This window comes from Anastrepha obliqua, chromosome 2 (assembly GCF_027943255.1).
Source record: "Anastrepha obliqua isolate idAnaObli1 chromosome 2, idAnaObli1_1.0, whole genome shotgun sequence".
NCBI classification, from domain to species: Eukaryota; Metazoa; Arthropoda; class Insecta; order Diptera; family Tephritidae; genus Anastrepha; species Anastrepha obliqua.
The window spans coordinates 130,606,622-130,627,468 of NC_072893.1; the positions used below are offsets into that span (position 1 = coordinate 130,606,622).

General features: G+C 34.9%; 2 protein-coding genes across 2 annotated transcripts; one reads left to right on the top strand and one right to left on the bottom strand.

The window, feature by feature from the left end:
- Nucleotides 1-2,186: 2,186 nt before the first annotated feature.
- Nucleotides 2,187-4,285, top strand: LOC129238430 (E3 SUMO-protein ligase ZBED1-like). Its single transcript, XM_054873455.1, has 3 exons — nt 2,187-2,363; nt 2,443-3,496; nt 4,275-4,285. The coding sequence occupies exons 1-3, from the start codon at nt 2,187-2,189 to the stop codon at nt 4,283-4,285; spliced, it is 1,242 nt and encodes a 413-aa protein (XP_054729430.1).
- A 13,636-nt stretch (nt 4,286-17,921) lies between these two features.
- On the bottom strand, nt 17,922-20,847 carry LOC129239650 (ecdysone-induced protein 74EF-like). The gene has a single exon (XM_054875315.1). It carries the CDS (start codon nt 20,845-20,847, stop codon nt 19,531-19,533), a length of 1,317 nt encoding a protein of 438 aa, XP_054731290.1. The 3' UTR covers nt 17,922-19,530.

The following is a 20,847-nucleotide window of genomic DNA, read 5'->3' on the forward strand; positions in this document are numbered from 1 at the left end:
TTTGTGTAGGGATATCGTGTTTATCAAGTCGTTGATACATTGAGCTGTCGAGTGGTGTTTACGAAATCCGTAGGATCGACTCGGGAGTAAGTTGTGGTCTTTAATTTTGTTATCTATGTGTAGTTTTAGAATACCTTCTAGAAGTTTTGCCAATACTGGGAGTAAGCATATCGGTCTGTAGTTGAATATGTTTGTTAAGTCGCCTGTTTTTTTGGGGATTGGAATTATTCTAATGTTCCGCCAATCTTCTGGTATTGCGCCTTCTTTCCAAACGTTTTCTATTAAGTTGAATAGTTTTATTTGTTCTTCGTCTTGCAGTTGTAGCAGCATACGGTATGAAATTTGGTCTGGCCCTTTTGCTGAGTTTTTGTTTCTAGTGTGTAGGAACTTTTGGAAGTTGGTTATATTCATTTCTACTAGAGTGTGGTCTGCGTTATTGATATTCGTGTTCGTAGGTGTGGAGTCTTGGTGTGTGTTTCTAGCTATAAATTCTAGATATTTTCTTTTATCTTGGTTATTCCAGGAGTTGTTTATTTGTTTTTCGCATTGGTATTTTTTAAGGTTTTTTATTTTCGCCCACATATCTTTAATATTTGTTGGTTCGGAAATTTCGTCTTTAATTTCTTTGAAGGCTTTATTATTTTGTTCTTTTATATGTTCTCTGAGATTATTTTCAGCGTTTGTTAGGAGGTTACAGTTTTCATTAGTTTTGTGCTGATTATATTTTTTCCGTGCGGCATTTCTTAGTCTGAATAATCTTTGGGATTCGTTGGTCCACCAATGTTTTGGTACATATTTTTTGTTATTGCTATTGATTGTGTTTTTCTCTATGGTTTTTCTTATGGCGCCGGTGAATTCTTCTAGGGTGTTTCCTATTTTCAGATTATTCATATCTTTGAGTACGTTGTTCATTAAAATTTTAGTTGTTGTTTGATGGGGTATGAATTTATCCTTTAGTGTTATGATTATTGGGTTATGGGAGTTGTTGGTTGAGAATGTAGTCGATCCATCGTTGAGACAGAAAAAATCATTATCTGTAATAGCATTCTCGAGTATAATTCCTCTTGCGTTTGAGGGGGTTGTGTTCCATGTTGGTGCTTTGGCGTTGAGATCACCTCCTATTAGTGTCATATTTTCCGCTTGCCTACTGTATGTTAATATTTTCTCAATGGCCGTTTTAAAGGTTTGTGCAGATAGGTTCGGTGGACAGTAAACGCTTATAATGTTGATGTTCTTCTTGAGGTTTATCGTTGCGATCCCAATGTTTTCTATTTCGCTTGCTATTTTAAAAATCGAGAATTTGATGTGTTTTTTTGAGATATATTCCTACACCTCCGTATCCGTCTTGTCTGTTGGCGTATGCGTAGTTGTAGTTGTTTAGGCTTGTGTCTATGTTGTTTGTTAGCCATGTTTCAGATAATATGGCTATGTCTATTTCATGGTTGTGTAGACAGATCTCAAGTAGCTCTTTGTTTCCTGGTTTTTTCAAACTTTGTATGTTACTTTGAAGAATCTTCATCATTGCTATTTTTACTGTTGAATATAAGATTGTTGTCTAGAAGAATGCTTATTTTGTTGAAAGCTGTGCGAATATTGTTCAATAGTTCTATTGTATTATAGTTTAGTCTTTCATTGACGTTGGATGATATGGGCTTTGTTATGGCTAGTTCAGTTCATTGAAGGTTTCTTGGGTTTCTTTGATTTGTTTGGATTCTATTGTGACCATGTTTGTTTTTACGGGGTTTGTGGCTTCTCTCCATTGTTGCATTGTCTTTAGGGCATTTTCTTCTTCTCTTTGTCTGTTTTTGTTTTTGGTTTTTGTTACTTTGGAGTAAGGTACTAGTTTGTGGATGTAGGAGGTGGTAGGGATGTTAAAAAATAATCGATTTTTGCTTTAATCGATTTTTTTTCTTCTTATTATCGATTTTTTGTAGTCGATTTTATGAAAGGCGAAAATCGATTTTTAATAAATCGATTATATGAATTACACATTTTAAATCGATTTTTGTAAATAGTGTCATCTGTGCGACGGATGATAAAATGGATAAGTAAGCTAACTAATGTGAACAAGTCGATAAAAATCAGTGCCATCTTTACGTACAAATATGTAATGAATTGTGATCCTGCCTTTATTTATTTCTTGGAAGCTTTGAAGTGTCGAAATAAATATTGGTTTAACCATAAAAATGTCTTCCGCTGCTAAAACACCCAGAAGCTGCTGGCGCAAGTATTTTACAATAAGGAAGGAAAATGCAACCGCAAAATGTAAATACTGCCCAAAAGAATTAAAAACATGCAATAACACTACAAACTTGAAACAGCACATGGAAAGAAAACATTCTGATGTCTTACAAGCTGACGAGGTAAAACTCATTATTTGATGTAATAGTTATTATTTAAAATATTTTAAATTATATTTTGTTTTTATTTTTATCACCGCAGAATTCACATGAAGTTGATGTCCAGGATACTACCAATTTGAGGCATAATGATTCATTGGTGCATTCGCCATTGACAGACACTGAGGCTTCGTCGTTAACTCCAAAACGGGCTAGATCAACTATCGGAGCGGCTTTTTCAAGAATTTCAGCATATGCCTCAGATGGAGAAAAAAATAAACAAATAACAAACAGCATCGCAGAAATGATATGCCGGGACAGTCTTCCGTACAATATGGTGGAAGGAACAGGATTCAAAAAGCTAATGAAAACTATCGTTCCTTTGTACAAGGTTCCATGTCGTAAAACTATCACAGATCTCATTGATACTAAATATGACGAAAAAAAGACCCTTATTAAACAAAAATTACGGTCTGTTAAAAACGTCTATCTTACAATAGATGAATGGAAGGATATGCAGTTAAGAAGTTTTTTAGGCGTGACTGTTCACTTTATAGAAAATTTTGAAATGAAATCGGTGAATATCGCATGTGAACCGCTTCATGACAATCATACAGGCGAATATTTATCGGAGATGGTTCTTAATGTTTGTGAAGATTGGGGTTTGTCGCATGACAAAATTGTGAGTGTTACTACAGACAATGGCGCTAACATGGTTAAAGCTATTGAGATTACTTTCGGCAGAGCAAAACATATTCGATGCCTAGCACATACGTTGAATCTAGTAGTTGAAAATTCTGGGAGTTCCTCTGATGTTAAACTTTTTTTGGATAAAGTACGAAAAATCGTAACTTGGTTCCACCAAAGTGGTGTAGGCGCTGAAGAATTGCGACAGATGCAAATGCAGGAAAGCTTTGTTGAAGGAAAATTGAAGCATTTGGTCGGAGATGTGTCTACAACATGGAACTCACAATTATTTATGATTGAACGTTTTGTGTTAATGAGCAGCACAATTGGATCTATTTTAATAAACCATCCGAATGCACCCCAAATGCTTCAAGCAAACGAAATCGTTGTGCTCAAAGAAATTGGAAAAGTTTTAAAGCCTTTTCACAATGTTACCGAAGAAATGAGCGCTGAAAAATATGTGACAGCTAGTAAAGCTATACCTATTATCAAGTGCTTGAGAACTTTGTTAGACGCTATACCGATAACCAGTGATTTGGCCAATCAATTCAAATATTCATTGCAAACAGAACTAAAAAAAAGATTTGAAAACATACAGAAAGTTCACCTTTTCTCAGTCGCAACGTTTTTGGATCCTAGATTCAAAAAAATTCATTTAGATGAGCCATTATCTTTGTCAAAAACAATTAATTATACCAACCGATGCCTAAGTTTAAATACTAGGAATGATGATACTATACTGGTGACCGATTTTGAATCATCTGTTTCATCACAAGTTGCCAGCGACGATCAAGATATATGGCAGGTACACCATAACAAAATAATGGCTGCTAATACGTCAATGACAAAAAATACAGAGATAGATTTATATATCGCAGCGCCATTATCAAATCTTAAAGTAGACCCTCTCGATGTATGGAGAAGTTCTGAGGGAACTTTTCCAAAATTAACAGACTTAGCTTTGAAACACCTCTCAGTGATGGCCACTTCTGCACCAGCTGAAAGATTATTTTCGAAGGCTGGGAATATTGTCAGAAAAACTCGAAACCGTATTTTAGGAAAGCGACTACCAAAACTATTATTTTTAAACTCTTTGACTGAAGATTTATGGCAATAATTTTTTAAGTTTCTGATAAATTTTGATTTGAGGTTTGGAGGAAGCTTCCTTTTCTTTTTTAATGTTCATACCCAACAATTCTCGTTATATTTAATACTTAAATTAATCGTTTAATTTTATTTTGATTCTAGTCGAATGTTAATTGATACAAAACATTTGTGGCAATTATTTAATTGAATTTTTTTATTACTTAAACTAAAAGCTTGAAGATAGCTTTCTTTTATTTTCTTAGTTTTGTTTGTTATATTGCTATATTTTGTACTCTTATAGTTTTGTATTATTTTTACTGCAATAAAATATTTAAGAGTACTAAAAAATGTATATATGTATCATTAATTTGAATATGTATTTATAATCTTAAAGTCGTCCTTTTAGATATTTTTTCATACTTATATATCAAATATGCATTTTTCGTATTAAAAAATCGAAATATCCACAAAAATCGATTATTCCCTCAAAAATCGATTTTTTATAAATCGATTTATCTTGAAACGAAAAAAATCGATTATTAAATGATCGATTTTTTCGACTCGAGGTCACATCCCTAGGAGGTGGAGCTGTTTTCTTTGTTATGTGTCGGATTTGTTGTTTCTTTCCGGAGGACAGGGAATTGTTGGTCGTAGTTGTCAAGTAACTCGAATCTATTTCCAAGAATATCGGTTACCTTTTTGTGCGCTTCTTTATGGGAGATGTTATCTATTGTCATGGTTCGTTTTATAGTAAAGGCCTTTACTCTTGCTGGACAGTCTTTGGCCGTTGGAGCATGTTCGAATTTGCAATTGCCGCAGGAAAGTTTTTGGCATTGTCCCTCTATCTCGTGGGCTTGATAGCATTTCCTGCATCTTTCCGTCTTTTCTTTGCAGTGTTGTGCAAAATGGTTGAACCTGAAGCATCTGTAGCATTGCGATAGTGTTATATATGTTTGGACTTTTATTTTGGCGTAGGCGTATGTCACTTCGTCTGGTATATTTTGTCCTTTGAAGAAAATTTTTACTCTGCTGGTAGGGATTCGTTTTTCTTTATCGTCTCTATCCCCTCGTTCCACTCTAACTAGTTTTAGTATCGGTACGGAAGACTTAATGTCTGCTTTGAGTTCTTCCATTGATATTTCTGTCGGTATGTCAAATATGATGCCTATCTTAGATATACAGTGTTGTAGAATTCTGGGTACGTATCGTCCCCTTAGTATAAGAATAGCCTATGTGCTCATAGACTATTATATTTTTATTGCATTTTTGGAGTCTCCATCGTCGATTTTATATGTGGTCAAAATTTTGTCAAATTCTAGTTCCACAAAGTGGGTCAAAACGTCAGTCAAAAAATAATAAATATTTACAGACATAGCGGGATTTGAGTGAGAGCTACTTTCGACAAAAAGTTTGAAATTCATTTTCTCAAAACATCAAAAAATGTATAGGCTATTTTAATACTAAGGGGACGGTATCCTCTTTCTACCAGGTTCTTGTTGCTGCAAATCCGCTCGCTTGCAAGTTACTTTGACTCTTCCGTATCCCACTTTGCTCACTTCTTTTAGTTCTACGATCTTTAGTTTTTTTAAAAGGTTGGACACTGCAATGACGTTTATAGGTTTTCTTGAAGAATATAAAAGGTTCCTGGTGGTCATTATCGTATCTAGGTTCTTCATTTTTGGAGTTATCTTTGGTCGTCGTTAGGGGTTTGATTATGATGTTGTTTTCTGAATGGACGATCTTGGTTCTTTTTTGTGCACTTGGAGATTGTTGTGCCTAGGAGCCCTTTGGCTCCTCAGCCTCCACGTCCATTTTGCGTTTGTTGTTCGCTATTTGGTTTAGTTAATTTTGATTTCTGTTTGTTGAAAGTAATAGAATTCCAAGAAACTGTTTTTTTCCCCCTCTTAAATTTTTTTCCCCCCTTTCCTGTCTATTATTTGTTTTATTTCACTTTTTATTAAAATCTCTTTTTTTTTCGCTATAATTTGGTTTCCCGCTGAATCAACCGTCGTCTTCAAGCGTTCGCCTCGGAATGTCGTACGAAATTTGATTACTCTGTCACTTTGCTGCTGTTTAGTAGAATAAGCTGAGTTGATATGCAAAATGTGGGTTGGTGTATTGGTGTAAATCTCTATATTCACTCTTTGCCACGTGCAGAGTTACAAGCGCTCTGGGAACAGGCTTTGATTGCCAATGAATTGGTACGGCGAACAATTTATGCTTGAAAATAAAATCCGAATAAACTGTAAATAGAAAATAAAATGAATAAGTAAAAATGTATAATAAATATACATTTAACTACAAGTAGTGCACTGTTTGTATAAGTAGCAAAATTAGGAGTAGAGTAATACGCTCCGAGATAAGTATCTACAAGGTCTTAGGAGGCACTATCAGCAGGTCCCAAGTTATGCGGCGGTACACACTTACTCTGCGCTGGTGTATTACTCGAACGCCGACCAAGTTTAATTTCCCAATTTTCATGCTGTCTTGCTGATCACAATTACTACTCTCCGACCAACACAATTGCAATTGCAATTCTCACATTAACGCCGTATTTCACATATGTATATCAACTTGTTTGCAAACAAGTTATTTCAAATGCAACGAATACAAATACAATATCTCGAAGTATTCCCATTTACCTGGCAATTTTTTCAACAATTTTAATATTCCGTTGCGTTTTAATATCTGACTTTTGTTGCTGCTATTGCTGCATTATCTATGATTGCTGCTGATATAATTTCTGTGCCAATCATAGATAATGTTTCAATCGCCAGTTACTAGCATCAATCTGATTGGTGTACAAGCAGTGTTGCATGTAGGGTATATTCCATAGACCTTCGTTGTTATCGAAAAAAGGATCGATTGTTTTAAGATTGAAATAATTTTTTCTTATTCTCATAGGTTACCATGGAATACCTAACTACTTGTGGATTCAAAAAATGTTACTATCTAAACAATTAAGAAAATTTAATTTGGCTGGAATTTAGAACAATGTATATTTTGGAATTTCTGGCAAACTATAATGTTTTTTTTAATGAAACTTGGTGGAGATGTTAGTGAGGTGTTAAGGAACACTCTTTATAACTTTAAATTATTCGGGAAATAATAATTTTTTAATTATTTACATTCAAAATGCCCTCGGGAACTTCACTATAATTTGCCACATTACACTCTATATTTTTTAACATTTCACTAAAATTCACCAAATATACACTCACACGCGTGTTTGTACCGATTTTTATGCTAATATTCTAATTATATCTATTAAAATTAAATGCAAATACATTTGCCTATGCAATCACATTCCAATTTTAAGCGCGAACAAGAAGAAGATTGGAATTACAACAGTATGGTGTTGCCGGATGCCTGCAAATGAAAACAAAAGTTAAGTACTTGAGTTTAGTGTTAATGATGGGAATGGGGGTTATTGTGCCTGCTTACTACATACACGCATATGACGTTTTAATTTTGGGTTCAATGGTTTTAATACGGAAAGGAGTTTTACGCAAAAATACTGTGCATTGTGTAGCCGGAGTTGGACTGATGAGGGTTATTTTTTTGAAGCGCGGCCGAAGGCCGCCCACGCGAAAAGGAGTTCTACGCAAAAATACTGTGGATTGCGTAGCCGGAGTTGGACTGATGAGGGTTAAGGAGTTCCACGCAAAAATACTGTGTTAATTAATTTAATTTAATTTTAACTACTTTATTATTTTTTGTGATACGCTTAATATCATTGTTTTTAAGTTTAAATGAGTTGTATGTTTTTATTTTCAAAATTATTTCTCAACTTTAAATTACAGCAAAAAATACTGCAGTTTTACAATGAACCTTCCACTGAACATCCCTGCGTGCGAACTTCGTTTTCATTTCAGGTGTATGGCAACACCAGCTTTTCGCTAAATTATAGAACTTTAACATTAAATTACTTAAAAACTATAAGCCTCCGGCAGGTTCTGTTTTCAGTTTTAAGATGGGGATGCACCCCTCTATCACCCCCTTTTTACCGTTTTTTCCAAAGCGATATACATTATACTAAATTTTAGCCTTTAATTTCTTTAAGCCTAGCGCTTATTTTTACAATACTGCAGGATACTACAAAATGTATCTACTCGTTCACATATGGCAGATTACCTGCAAAATTGACCATTAGTTGGCAGTGCTGTTGTTTTGAAAGGTTTTTCTTCATAGGAATTGCTTTCGTGGAACATTTTGGAGTTTTTGGTTTGTTTATTTATTTTTTTATAAAGGTACTAGCAAACCCGGCCCCCTTCGCTGGGCACACTAAAATAGAATAGATATGGTTTAGAACAGAAAATATATGGTTTTTATATTATTTATTTTTTTATTCTTTATTCAAGCGCTTTGGCATAAACAATATTTTTTTGTTTTTCTATTTGTTTTTGAGTAAATACAATATAAAATATAAATTGAAAATCAGGAAAAAAGAAGATTGTTTTTAAATTTCAAATCAACGCATATGAATAACTAAGAAGCAATCGTCTTTTTTCCTGATCATCCATGAATTTTTCGTTTCAATTTATATGTTTTATTAAGCATTGGAGCTTTTTTAACCATTATCCATTTATATTTTTCAAAAAAAAAAAAAAACGAAAAAAATTGTTTTTCCCACGAACACATAATTTCATTCGGATTTCACATTAAATTCTCAAATTTCGTAAGAAATTATTCACTGTTCCAAAATCCACTCCAAAAAAATTCACAAACAATTTTTACATGTTGCACTTACGTTTTTTCCTTATGGCATCCAAATCAGAAAGAAATATTGACACATTGTAACTCACACTGTCAATTTGACAGTTCAGTTCCGCCCCAAGCGTTAAAAAAGTAAGCGACATTATGGCTGGCTCAAAAGAACGCTGTACCCGTTGCCAGTGCTCCGAATTACAACCAAACTTTACGAAACCCATTTTCAATACTTACTTAACAATGTGCGTAAGTTTGGTTTAATTCGGTTCAAAGACACGGCGGGTCCACTTTGTGGCATATATTTCGAGACCCTAGTTATCAATAGGTATGAAAATTAGCCCGTATTAAAGCACTTATCCACAGCTTTCATTTGATACCCATATTGTACATACACAACCAAAGGTTACCCGGGTCCACGTTTTGACCTATATCTCGAGACCCCAGTCACGGAGCGGCATGAAAAATACTCTGTACTAAAGCATTCACCAACAGCTTTCATTTGATACCCATATTGTACATACACGTCCGAAGGTTACCCGGGTCCACGTTTTGACCTTTATCTCGAGACCCTATCTACCAATAGGTATGCAAACTATACGGAAATCATCTTCAATACCTACTTCACAATGTGTGTAAGTTTGGTTTAATTCGGTTGAAAGACACGGCGGGTCCACGTTTTGGCATATATTTCGAGACCCTAGTCATCAATAGGTATGAAAATTACCCCGTATTAAAGCACTTATCAACAGCTTTCATTTGATATCCATATGTATAAACACATTCTAGGGTCCACGTTTTGGTCTCTATCTCGAGACCCTAGTCACGAAGCGGATGGAAATACTCTGAACTAAAGCATTCACCAACAGCTTCCATTTGATACCCATATTGTACATACATATCCGAAGGTTACCCGGGTCCACGTTTTGACCTATATCTCGGGACCCTATCTACCAATAGGTATTCAAACTATACGGAAACCATCTTCAATACCTCTTTAACAATGTGTGTAAGTTTGGTTTAATTCGGTTTAAAGACACGGCGGGTCCACGTTTTGGCATATATTTCCAGACCCTAGTCATCAATAGGTATGAAAATTACCCCGTATTAAAGCACTTATCAACAGCTTCCATTTGATACCCATATTGTACATACACAACCAAAGGTTACCCGGGTCCACGTTTTGACCTATATCTCGAGACCCCAGTCACCGAGCGGCATGAAAAATACTCTGAACTAAAGCATTCACCAACAGCTTCCATTTGATACCCATATTGTACATACACATCCGAAGGTTACCCGGGTCCACGTTTTGACCTATATCTCGAGCCATATCCACCAATAGGTATCCAAACTATACGGAAACCATCTTCAATACCTTCTTAACAATGTGTGTAAGTTTGGTTTAATTCGGTGCAGACACGGCCGGTTAGCGAACACACACAAAAAGTTGACTTTATTTTATATATAAGATTTTTTTCAGTTTGTGTCCGAAAAATCCAAATATCTTACGGAACCCTATTTTTTTCCAAAATAAAATGTAATCCATGTTACTCGTGGATAATGTAGTTTTCGAATGGTGAAAGAATTTTTAAAATCGGTCCAGTAGTTTTTGAACCTATTCGTTACAAACAAACAAACAAAGTTTTCCTCATTATAATATTAGTATAGATGAAGAAAAGACAAGAAGAAGAAACAGCTTATTTAATTACGCAATTGGCTGCTAGTAATAAACAGTTGGATGAAATCCGTAAAGGACATTTACTGAGGTTTAAAAAAATTATGGCAGCAATACACATGCGAAATTCGATATTACATTTTATAATAAGTAATAAGAGGGCAAAGTGTTTAAGAACATACGCTTTTCTCTGTTATATGTATGAATACATAATTAAAAATACCTAACAAAAATTTTATTAGAATTAAGTTTGAAACCTGTTTTCTTTGCCGGAATCCATTATTTAGTTTTTACCTTGTCGTTTCTCTTTACATTCATAAAAATAATGACCTATAATAATTACAGAAAACACAGGGTTGAATATAAAAAAAGTATGGTTCTAGGATTGTTTTATAGTCTCAGATTTTGTGAGAGAAATTTTGTATGCGAAATCTCGCTTTTTAATTACGAATTGGGAGTTAAGCACGAAAAAGTATATCATCTACTTATATGTGAACGTATTATAACTTTGCTCCCATGAAGCAGTATTTGCATGAGGGGATTTTCTGAGTTATTCAAAATCGCTTTCAACAAAGTCAGGTGCGCAAATTGTGTTCCAATTTTCTAGAAAGCAATGAAATCCATTGAACACAGGTAAATAGGTGATTTATTGCGTAATTAACTTTGTAAATTTTTGTTGCAAAGTTTGAAATCTATATATATAAAAATGAAATGATGTTCGTTTGTACGCATTTTTTTGGGCCGATACGAGGCCAATTTTATTCGTTCTTTTTTCATATTATAGGGATCCACTAGGGGAAGGTTTTTAGCAAAAAAAAATTTCTTTTAAATATTTTCTTCATATAAAAAAAAGAAAAAATCAAAATATTGTACAAAACAAAACTTGCTCGATTCTTAGATTAAAGTAAGTTTCGAATTGACATTCATTTTATGTGTACAACTTTTTTTGAATTTTTCGTTATTGTATACAGAAATTTAAAATGATTCGAATGAAATTTTTTTTTTTTTTTTTTATTTCTTCCATAAAATATTACACCTGTCGTTAGACAATAAGTAATTTGATTTACAAAAAGATGGAATGAGAGTGATATTGAAGGGCCAATGCCCCCAAGCTCATTTAGAAGAAATATATACATATTATTTAAAAACAAGTGGTTAACAAACAATGACATATACGATTAGTTGACAATTGATTACAAGGATTTTGCAAGATCTGTTGGTGTTTGACGGTTAAGCCGACTTTGGGTAGATTTTTCTTTATTTGGTAGTCTTCTCATCATAGGATTTGTATGCGTTAATAGTCTATTTATGTGTCTTCTGCTAGCACTTTGTATTGTTTCATCAATAGTATCGATGTCAAGGTCGCGATGAATATCTGCGTTAGGTATGTACCAAGGTGCATTAATTAAGCTCCTAAGTATTTATGAAAATAATGTTTCAATTCAATTGAGCAATGCTTTGTTTGACCAATTCGGCTATGAACAAATGTTGGAATAGAATGAAAAAGGAAAGAAACGCGAAATGATAAAAAAAATTCTTGGAAAATTTAAAATGAATGGTGCTTCATTGGAAAAATTCTAAGGTAATAAGAACATATACAAGATAAAGTTAGAATTCGAATTTTTAGATTTATTTTGTTTATTTCTCATTTTTTCAGAAGTACACCACACAACAACTCATTCCAACTCTGATTTTGAAATCCTGTTGGAATTGGTGATCGATAATTTTGTCACTATAATGGTCAATGGAAGTTTACGTGTATCAGACCCTGCATATTATTTACCATATCAACTTTTTATGGAACATATGGACCAAATGAACACAAAAAAATAATTTAGTTTTGTTTTGATTTTTTGCAACATTTTGGTTTTGAGTTAATACAATAAAAACAATACTGTTTTTTCGTGAACACAAAATTCTAAATTTATTACGTTGTTTGTTTAGAATTTTTTTAGAAAAAAAGTAAATTTTTTGGTTTTGAGGAAATTTGTTTATTGTTGTTATTTGTGAAAGCGTAGATATTTGTAAGTATTTGACTATAATCCTAAAAGTTAATGGAATACCACTATGACACATAGAAAACATTTTTTCAAAGGGGTGTTTTTCGAAAATTATAAAAAAAATTGTTTTCAAAAATTTTGAAGAAATAAAGTAAAATAAAAGAATTTCGAAAGCATGAAATTTTTTCAAAACCAAATTTTCTCCAAAAAGATAAAAGAAATTTCTTCGAAGAGGTGTTTTTCTAAAATTACAAAAAAAAAAATTTCAAAAATTTTAAACAAATAAAATAAAACTTTTTCAAGGGCATGAAATTTTTTCAAAACAAAATTTTCTGAAAACCAAACAAAATTTAAAAAAAAATGGTGTTTTCAAAGCATTTCATATTCCACTATTAATAGAGAATACATTTTTTCGAGGGGGTGTTTTTCAAAGCGGAAAAAAATCTTTTTTAACAAATCAATTTAAACTTTTACAAAAGCATGAAATTTTTTCAAGAACAAAATTTTATCAAAAACGTTAAATTAAAAAAAAAAATAGTTTTTTCAAAATATTTCATTTTCAGCAATTAACTGAGAAGAAATTTATTAGAGCGAAGTGTTTTTCAAAACTTCAAAAAACACTTTTTAACCAAAAAAATAAACCTTTTTTCAAAAACAACAGGAATGATAACATTGCCTAACAATTTCTGCACTTTTGCACAGTCTAAAGAGGCATTGATACAGAGTGTATTTCCAAACATAGTTCAACATTATAAAAACCATGATTGGCTCAGCGAAAGAGCAATTTTAGCTGGGAAAAATAAGGACGTCAATGATATAAATTCAGCTATTTTAGATCAAATACCTGGTGACATAGTTGCGTATAAGTCAATGGACACTATTACTGATCAAGATGAGGTCGTAAATTATCCAACTGAATTCTTAAACTCACTCGATTTGCCAGGCTTACCACCTCATAATTTACGATTAAAAATTGGAGCACCGATTATTATGCTGCGCAATAGTAATGTGCCCCGACTTTGCAACGGTACCAGACTCGCTGTGAAGAAGCTAATGGGTAACGTTATCGAAGCAACAATTTTGAAAGGGAAGTACAAAGGAGAAGACATTTTGATACCCTGAATTCCACTGATTCCGGCGGATTTACCATTCGATTTCAAACGTTTGCAGTTCCCTATTCGCCTTGCCTTCGCTATGAGAATTAATAAGGCGCAAGGACAGTCTCTACAAATGTGCGGTATTAATTTAGAATACCCAATTTTTTCTCATGGACAATTGTATGTAGCTTGCTCACGAGTTGGCAAACCATCGTCATTATTCACGCGAAAGATGAAAAAACCAGAAACGTTGTCTACCAAAAAGTGTTACAATAAAGTTCGAATGAAATTGTATCAAAGAATTTGCTTTGTTTCGTATTAATTTTATTCTCTTTCAGCAAATCATTGAATTTATCGTCTAGCGAAGTGGGCGAGGGTACGCTAGTCTATATATATAAAAAGAAGTTACATTTCCTTGGTAATCTTATAACTCAAGAACGGGCTCACCTATCCAAACCAAATTTTTAGGCTTTGTTTGGACTATTCAGTAGATGGTTTGTGTTTTGAAATTTTAAGAATCGGATACCAGGGTCTCGAGAAATAGGCTAAAACGTGAACCCGGGTAACCCTAGGATGTGTTCGTACAATATGGGTAGCAAATGGAAGCTGTTGATGATTTCTATAGTATAGAGTATTTTTCATACCGTTCCGTGACTAGGGTCTCGAGATATAATCCAAAACGTGGACCCGGGTAACCCTGGGATGTGTTTGTACAATATGGGCAGCAATGGGAGCTGTTGATGATTTCTATAGTATAAAGTATTTTTAATGCCCCTCCGTAACTAGGGTCTCGAGATATAGACCAAAACGTGGACCTGGATAACCCTAGGATGTGTTTGAACCACATGAGTATCCATTTCGGCAAAAATGTAAAGCACTTGTGGATTTAATTGTGAAATTATATGCATTTGGGGAGGTGCGTTGCCATATGTACTCCATCGAATGGCAGAAACGGGGATTGCCGCACGCACTTATACTAATTTGGCTGGTACATAAAATAACTCCGGATCAAATCGATATCCTTATATCAGCTGAAATTCCTAACCACACTGCTGATCCTGAGTTATTTCAAGTTGTCGTTAAAAGCATGATACATGGACCGTGCGGTGAACTAAATGTGAATTCACCATGTATGATTGATGAAAAGTGTTCGAAACGATACCCAAGGCAATTTACTTCAGACACGTAGATCACCTAATGATAATGGCAAAACGGCAATCATTAGAATGCATAACCAGGAAGTTGAAGTTGATAATCGTTGGGTGTTTCCGTATTGTCCATTATTATCGAAAATATTCAACGCTCATATAAATGTGGAATATTGTAATTCTGTCAACTCCATTAAATATATTTTCAAGTATGTAAATAAAGGGAGCGATATGGCTATTTTCGGTGTTGGTGGTGATAATAGAAATGATGAAATTACTCAGTATCAAATGGGTCGCTATATTAGTAGCAATGAAGCTGTCTGGAGGATTATGTCGTTTCCAATGCACGAAAGACATCCTGCGGTTGTTCACTTGGCTGTGCATCTTGAGAATGGCCAACGTGTTTATTTTAATGTAGCAAATGTGTCTACGGATTGCAAATAAAACATTAGTACAATTGGGTATGACCGCACTAAATCGTGACATGCATGATCTGTTTGATCGTGAATTGCAACGTGAGCAGGAATTCAATTCTAATGATTTGCGTTTATTTGTACAATCGAATATAACCAAAATGAATATTCAGCAAAAACATTTATATGACACAATCATGCAAGCCATTTCCAATAATGCAGGTGGGCTATATTTCTTGGATGCACCTGTTGGTACAGGCAAAACGTTCGTTATATCACTGATTTTAGCCACTATTCGATTGGAACAGAAAATTGCATTGGCACTTGCATCTTCGGGAATTGCTGCTACATTATAAGAAGGTGGTCGGACAGCACACTCTGCATGAAAATTGGCATTGAATGTACAGGTGATTGAAACTCCAATTTGCAATATTTCAAGAAATTCTGCTATGGCAAAAGTTCTGCGATTAACGTCAATTATTTTATGGGATGAGTGTACAATGGCGAATAAAAAATTACCAGAAGCATTTAATCAAACAATGCAAGATTTACGTGGCTTTACAGCTTTTTGGTGGTGCTTTGATATTACTGTCAGGGGATTTTCGACAAACATTGCCTGTCATTCCTCGGTCAACTCCTGCTGATGAAATAAATGCATGTTTGAAGTCATCAGTTCTTTGGAGATATGTACAAAAATTGACACTGAACATTAATATGCGTATTCACCTACAAAATGATCCAGCTGCCCATGAGTTTTCAAAACAATTGTTACAAATTGGTGATGGCAAAATACAAATCGACAGAACCAACGGATTGATTACTGTACCGAACAATTTTTGTACAATTACGAAATCGATAGATGAATTGATTGAATGTGTTTTTCCAAATATTCTTCAGAATTACAGAAATCATGATTGGTTGAGAGAACGCGCCATTTTAGCACCGAAGAACATTCATATCAATGCCATTAATTTTCAAATTCAAGCAAAACTACTAGGTGTAGTCACGACATATAAATCAATTGACAGTGCTATGAATCAAGATGAGGCAATGAATTATCCAACTGAATTTTTAAATTCATTAGAACCGGCTGGTATGCCACCGCATTGCTTGAATCTGAAAGTGGGTTCTTTGATTATATTATTGCGAAATATTAATCCACTAAAATTGTGTAATGGCACCAGATTGGCAGTGAAAAATTTATTGTCAAATTTGATTGAAGCTACGATCTTAACTGGTAAATCAAAAGGAGAAGTTTGTTTAATACCGCCTATCCCTATGATTCCAACTGATATGCCATTGAATTCAAACGATTACAATATCCTGTGCGTTTATCATTTGCGATGCCCATCAACAAAGCTCAAGGGCAAACACTTAACGTTTGTGGTGTGAATTTGGAGGAATCATGTTTTTCATATGGCCAACTTTATGTTGCCTGTTCCAGAGTCGGGACCCCCAGCCATTTGTTTATTCATGCTCAAAATGGAAAAACAAAAAATATTGTTTATCCAAATGTTTTGGATTAAGTTTTAAAATAGCTAGCAAATAATTAAATATATATTTTTTTTATAAATGAGTTTGATTTAATATTTCACTTTATACGTAGCGAAGCACGTACTGGGCCGCTAGTGATTTTATAATTTTTCATACAAATAAATAAATATTGTTGATAATCTAGAAGCTACGCGAACCTACTGGCAGCAATAGCAATCGAATGACATACTAAAAACAAAAAAAAAAACATGAATTAGCTGAAGGCGAATCTATTAAAGGTGGTGTTGGTAAATCAGCTGATTTGATTTTTTTCTTTCGCCGTGTCCATGTGGCTGTCAGCTCAGAATGAAACAAGGCGAATTCATTATTTGTTTTCTACTTTCCCAATACTTTGCTTTGACAATCAAACGTACGGAACATTGTTGTTGGTCTAGTGCCACCACCTTTAATGAATGCGCCTTGAATTAGTCTTGATGGCGACAGCAGAGAGCGAAACAGAGCACGCTTTCTTGGTTTATCGTTGGGTGAGTTAGACGAAGACGACAGGTGACAGGTGCTACAACAACAACTTCAGAACTCGCCAGAAGATACGAGTTAAGCCACTCACTATCATGAAAAGCCTTTCGCGAAAGCTGTTAACACTAGCGAAAAGCTTTCTAACTACAGGAGTAATTAGAGCGTTGTTAACTATTCAAAAATAGACCATTTTAAAATTCCGTGATGTTGGAATGTATTTCCTTTGTTAAATACAGCAAGAATTTAACAAATGTTCATTTAGAGAAAATAACGGCACATTCATAGTTCCATTCTGTGCTGGCAGCCACATGGACACAGCAAAAGAAAAACAACAAATGAGCTGATTTACCGATACCACCTTTAATATATTCGCCTTGGAAAAAATTGTCTGGTCACATTATAAAATATTCCTGTACGAACTTTCATACAATAAACATTTTTCAAGTCTCATCAAAACTCTTATTTTACGTTGCTGGACCTTACTATACCTCTAATAGAGGCATTAAATGGATTCTTGAGTCATCGCGCTGAATTTATTTTGGCTTATCGAAATTGTTTAACACGACATAATAAACGCTCGACTTCTTAAGAAACTGAGGACCATTTAGCCATTTAGCTCTGCAAAATTGGTCGTTTCAACGCTGTTAAACTGGGGAAAAAGAATTTTGGTTAGAATGAAAAACTGCCCTTTTCGCAACTTACCCTTTATCCAAATAATAGTTTTGGATATTATAACTCCATTAAGTCAAAGAGACATTTTTGTTTTAATTTCAACATATGTAGGTATTTATTTACAATGTGTTGCATTTTATTGTTGTTTAATATTTACTGATTAGGCAAATATGATATTGTGATTTATTTGTATGTTACACTTTATTGTTTCCCCAACTGCGCGTGATTATTCATATTAATTTCAATACTAAAGTTAACACCAGTAATGCTAGTCTTTGATTTTCATTTTTCTATGTGTTTAGAAAAAAAAAAAAATGCAGTAATTTATTCCTTAAAAAGCACAAAAAAATAAATTAAACAAAACTAAATTTAAGTTTACGATATATTTACATGTACGTATAATGCACAACTTTTTATTAATAATTAAAAGCAACACTTACAGATTACAGGGGCGACAAATACTTTCAGGTGTAATTTGTAAGTATTTTTTAATAATTACTTTAATTATAACAAATTAACATACTGTAAACTTATATATTTAATCCATAAAACGGATTATGCACATTTCATTCAAGCGGCGATTTTTTTGTGGAGCAACTTTCGCTCGAACAACGTTTGACTTACGAGTATTTGGTAAAAATCTCTTTCTGTAGCCTTTAGGTCAAATCAGCATTTTCGAATATTAGGCAAACTTCAAGTTAAGCTAGTCCAAGAACTAAATATAATCATTTCGGAAAGTATGTTTTTGATTTTCTGCGATCTTCAGTCAATACGTACAAAGCCACTTAAAATACCATACTAGTTTTAAGTAACATTTTTAAGATTTTTTTGTGTGTATTTAGTTTTAAGTTTCCATTAAAAAGTAGTTTCAGTAGAGCAAAAGTGTACCTGACATGGCTAATATTTCCTCGTTTTCCTATGAATCTAACGAAATTTTATTTCTCACTTGATTTGGTGTAATATTCTAGTGTTTTTCTTATAATGCTTAAATACTAAAGAAACTTGACATCTAAGGTTGTAGCCTATATTTTCTATTTTATTGCTATACTCTACTTATACAGTCAAACTTACGCAGCTATTAGTATAACTTTAAGGATTTAAACAAATGTTGGAGTTTTCAACGCTTTTCTCAAAACCGTTAAGTGATTAATTTTTCAATTATCCATAAACACGTTTACAGTAGAGAAATAATTCGTAAGTACCTTGTGGATTATAAATACGTGAAATGTTTTTGTTTTTTTTTTACTAAATTTACATTCAGTTCTTTTGTTAATTTGTTCTTGACATTTTTTTCTTCCATTTTTATTTAGGGTTTTTGGGGAGATGTACACTCATTTTTTCTTTCCTAACTCAAACTTAAAGAGAAATAACTTAGCTCAGAAGTATAATTTTTTAATGCAGTCCAATTTAAATATCAAATAAAGAATTTTATAAAAAAATAAACAAAATTCTGGAATATCACTTTCAATATGAAGCGAATATATTCGATTGTTCTGCAATTAAAAATGTACAATACACAACATGATATACAACTTATGAAACAGCAATTAACATCAATTTTGAACAAGAAGAAATAAATTTAGCAGACCACAACGCTTCCACTTATAGTTTCTGCAATTTTACCTCGCTATTTCTTTTACCCCACACCTGCGTCACTATTTCTTGTGATTTATATCGCGCGTCCACGTCAACTTCAAAAAGTCTCACCACCCGCGTACCACGGATGTATCCAGGGCGTCGACGGTGGCGGCGTAGGCGGGTATATAGTTGGCGAGGGCAGTCCATGTGTACCTGCCGCTGCAGCGGCTGCAGCCGCTGCTACTGCAGCACTGGGCGGTTGCAAGTGATATGCATTGGCTGATGCGGCTGATGGTGGCGAGAATAATGATGAGGCATGTGCTACAGCCAAAGCAGCCGATGAGGCCGCTGCCGCTGTTGATGAAGTTGAACTTGTAACCGAACCTGCCGAAGTATTCGAGGAGCTGCGATGCGTGGTCGCATGTTCACCAGCTGCAGCCGCTGCTGCCGCGGCACTGAAGAGCGACATGAAATCATTAGCAGCTGCTGCAGCCGCTGCTGCTGCCGAAGAAGATGATGGCGTTGCAGCTGACGCACTGTTGTGTTGATGCTGCTGCTGATGTTGTTGTTGAGCCGCACGATTAAAACGACTAGCGTCAGCCGCGCGCGATTGCTTCTCTGCTGCAGCCGCTCGAGCTTGCTTATCCGCATGTGCAGTGACCGCTGTAGCACTGCTTGCGCCTAACCAATCAAAAGGGTTTGCGAATGGATTCACTGCGGTTAGTGTAGTGTTTGCACTTAGCGGTGGGCTAAGCATAGTGGCGGCGGCTGCGGCAGCCGCTGCTGCGGAGCCACACAAAAAGTTATAAGCGGCTGCGCTTTCGGCTGCAGCGGCAGCGGCTAACTGTTGTGCAGCAGTGGTGGTAGAGGCCGCAATATGACGTGACGCGCTGTTGCTAGTGTTGCCATTTGAAGCACTGCCGGTGCTGCTTTTGGATGACGACGAGCTGCTGCTAATGCTTTTTGAACTGAGACCGTGTCCGTGAGTACCAGTGCTGCTGTTGCTACTACTCGGATTGCCGGAGCTACTTTGTTGGTAATGCTGTTGCTGCTGCTGAGCGTGTTGGTGATAGTGGTGTATTTGTTGTTGTTGCTGTTGTTGGCGGTTCTGGGAGTACAACATATCAAGCGAATGCGGGTGTGTATGAGGGTGTGGTGGCGGTGGTGCTAAAGGTGCTGCATGCGTACCGAGAGGAGCATGCATAGCTGCCGCTGCTACTGCTGCGACCGCAGCTGCGTTTTGGTGATGATGTTGTTGTTTTTGCGGAAACTGTGCTGAAGAAGTGTTGGTGGACGACGAAGACGACTTCTGTTTCATTTGCTGCTGATGTTGATGAAGCTGTTGTTGAGCCTGCTGTTGATGTTGCAGCTGCTTTTGTTGTTGTTGTGTTTGTTGTTGTTGTTGTTGTATATGTTGTGCTCCCCAACCCAT

What these genes read in the sequence shown, in the direction of transcription:
- LOC129239650 (XM_054875315.1), bottom strand. Translation starts at nt 20,847, where the DNA reads ATGGGTTGGGGAGCACAACATATACAACAACAACAACAACAAACACAA.
- LOC129238430 (XM_054873455.1), top strand. Translation starts at nt 2,187, where the DNA reads ATGTCTTCCGCTGCTAAAACACCCAGAAGCTGCTGGCGCAAGTATTTT. An exon ending in ATGTCTTACAAGCTGACGAG is followed by an intron (nt 2,364 to 2,442) that starts GTAAAACTCATT and finishes TTATCACCGCAG; the next exon opens with AATTCACATGAAGTTGATGT.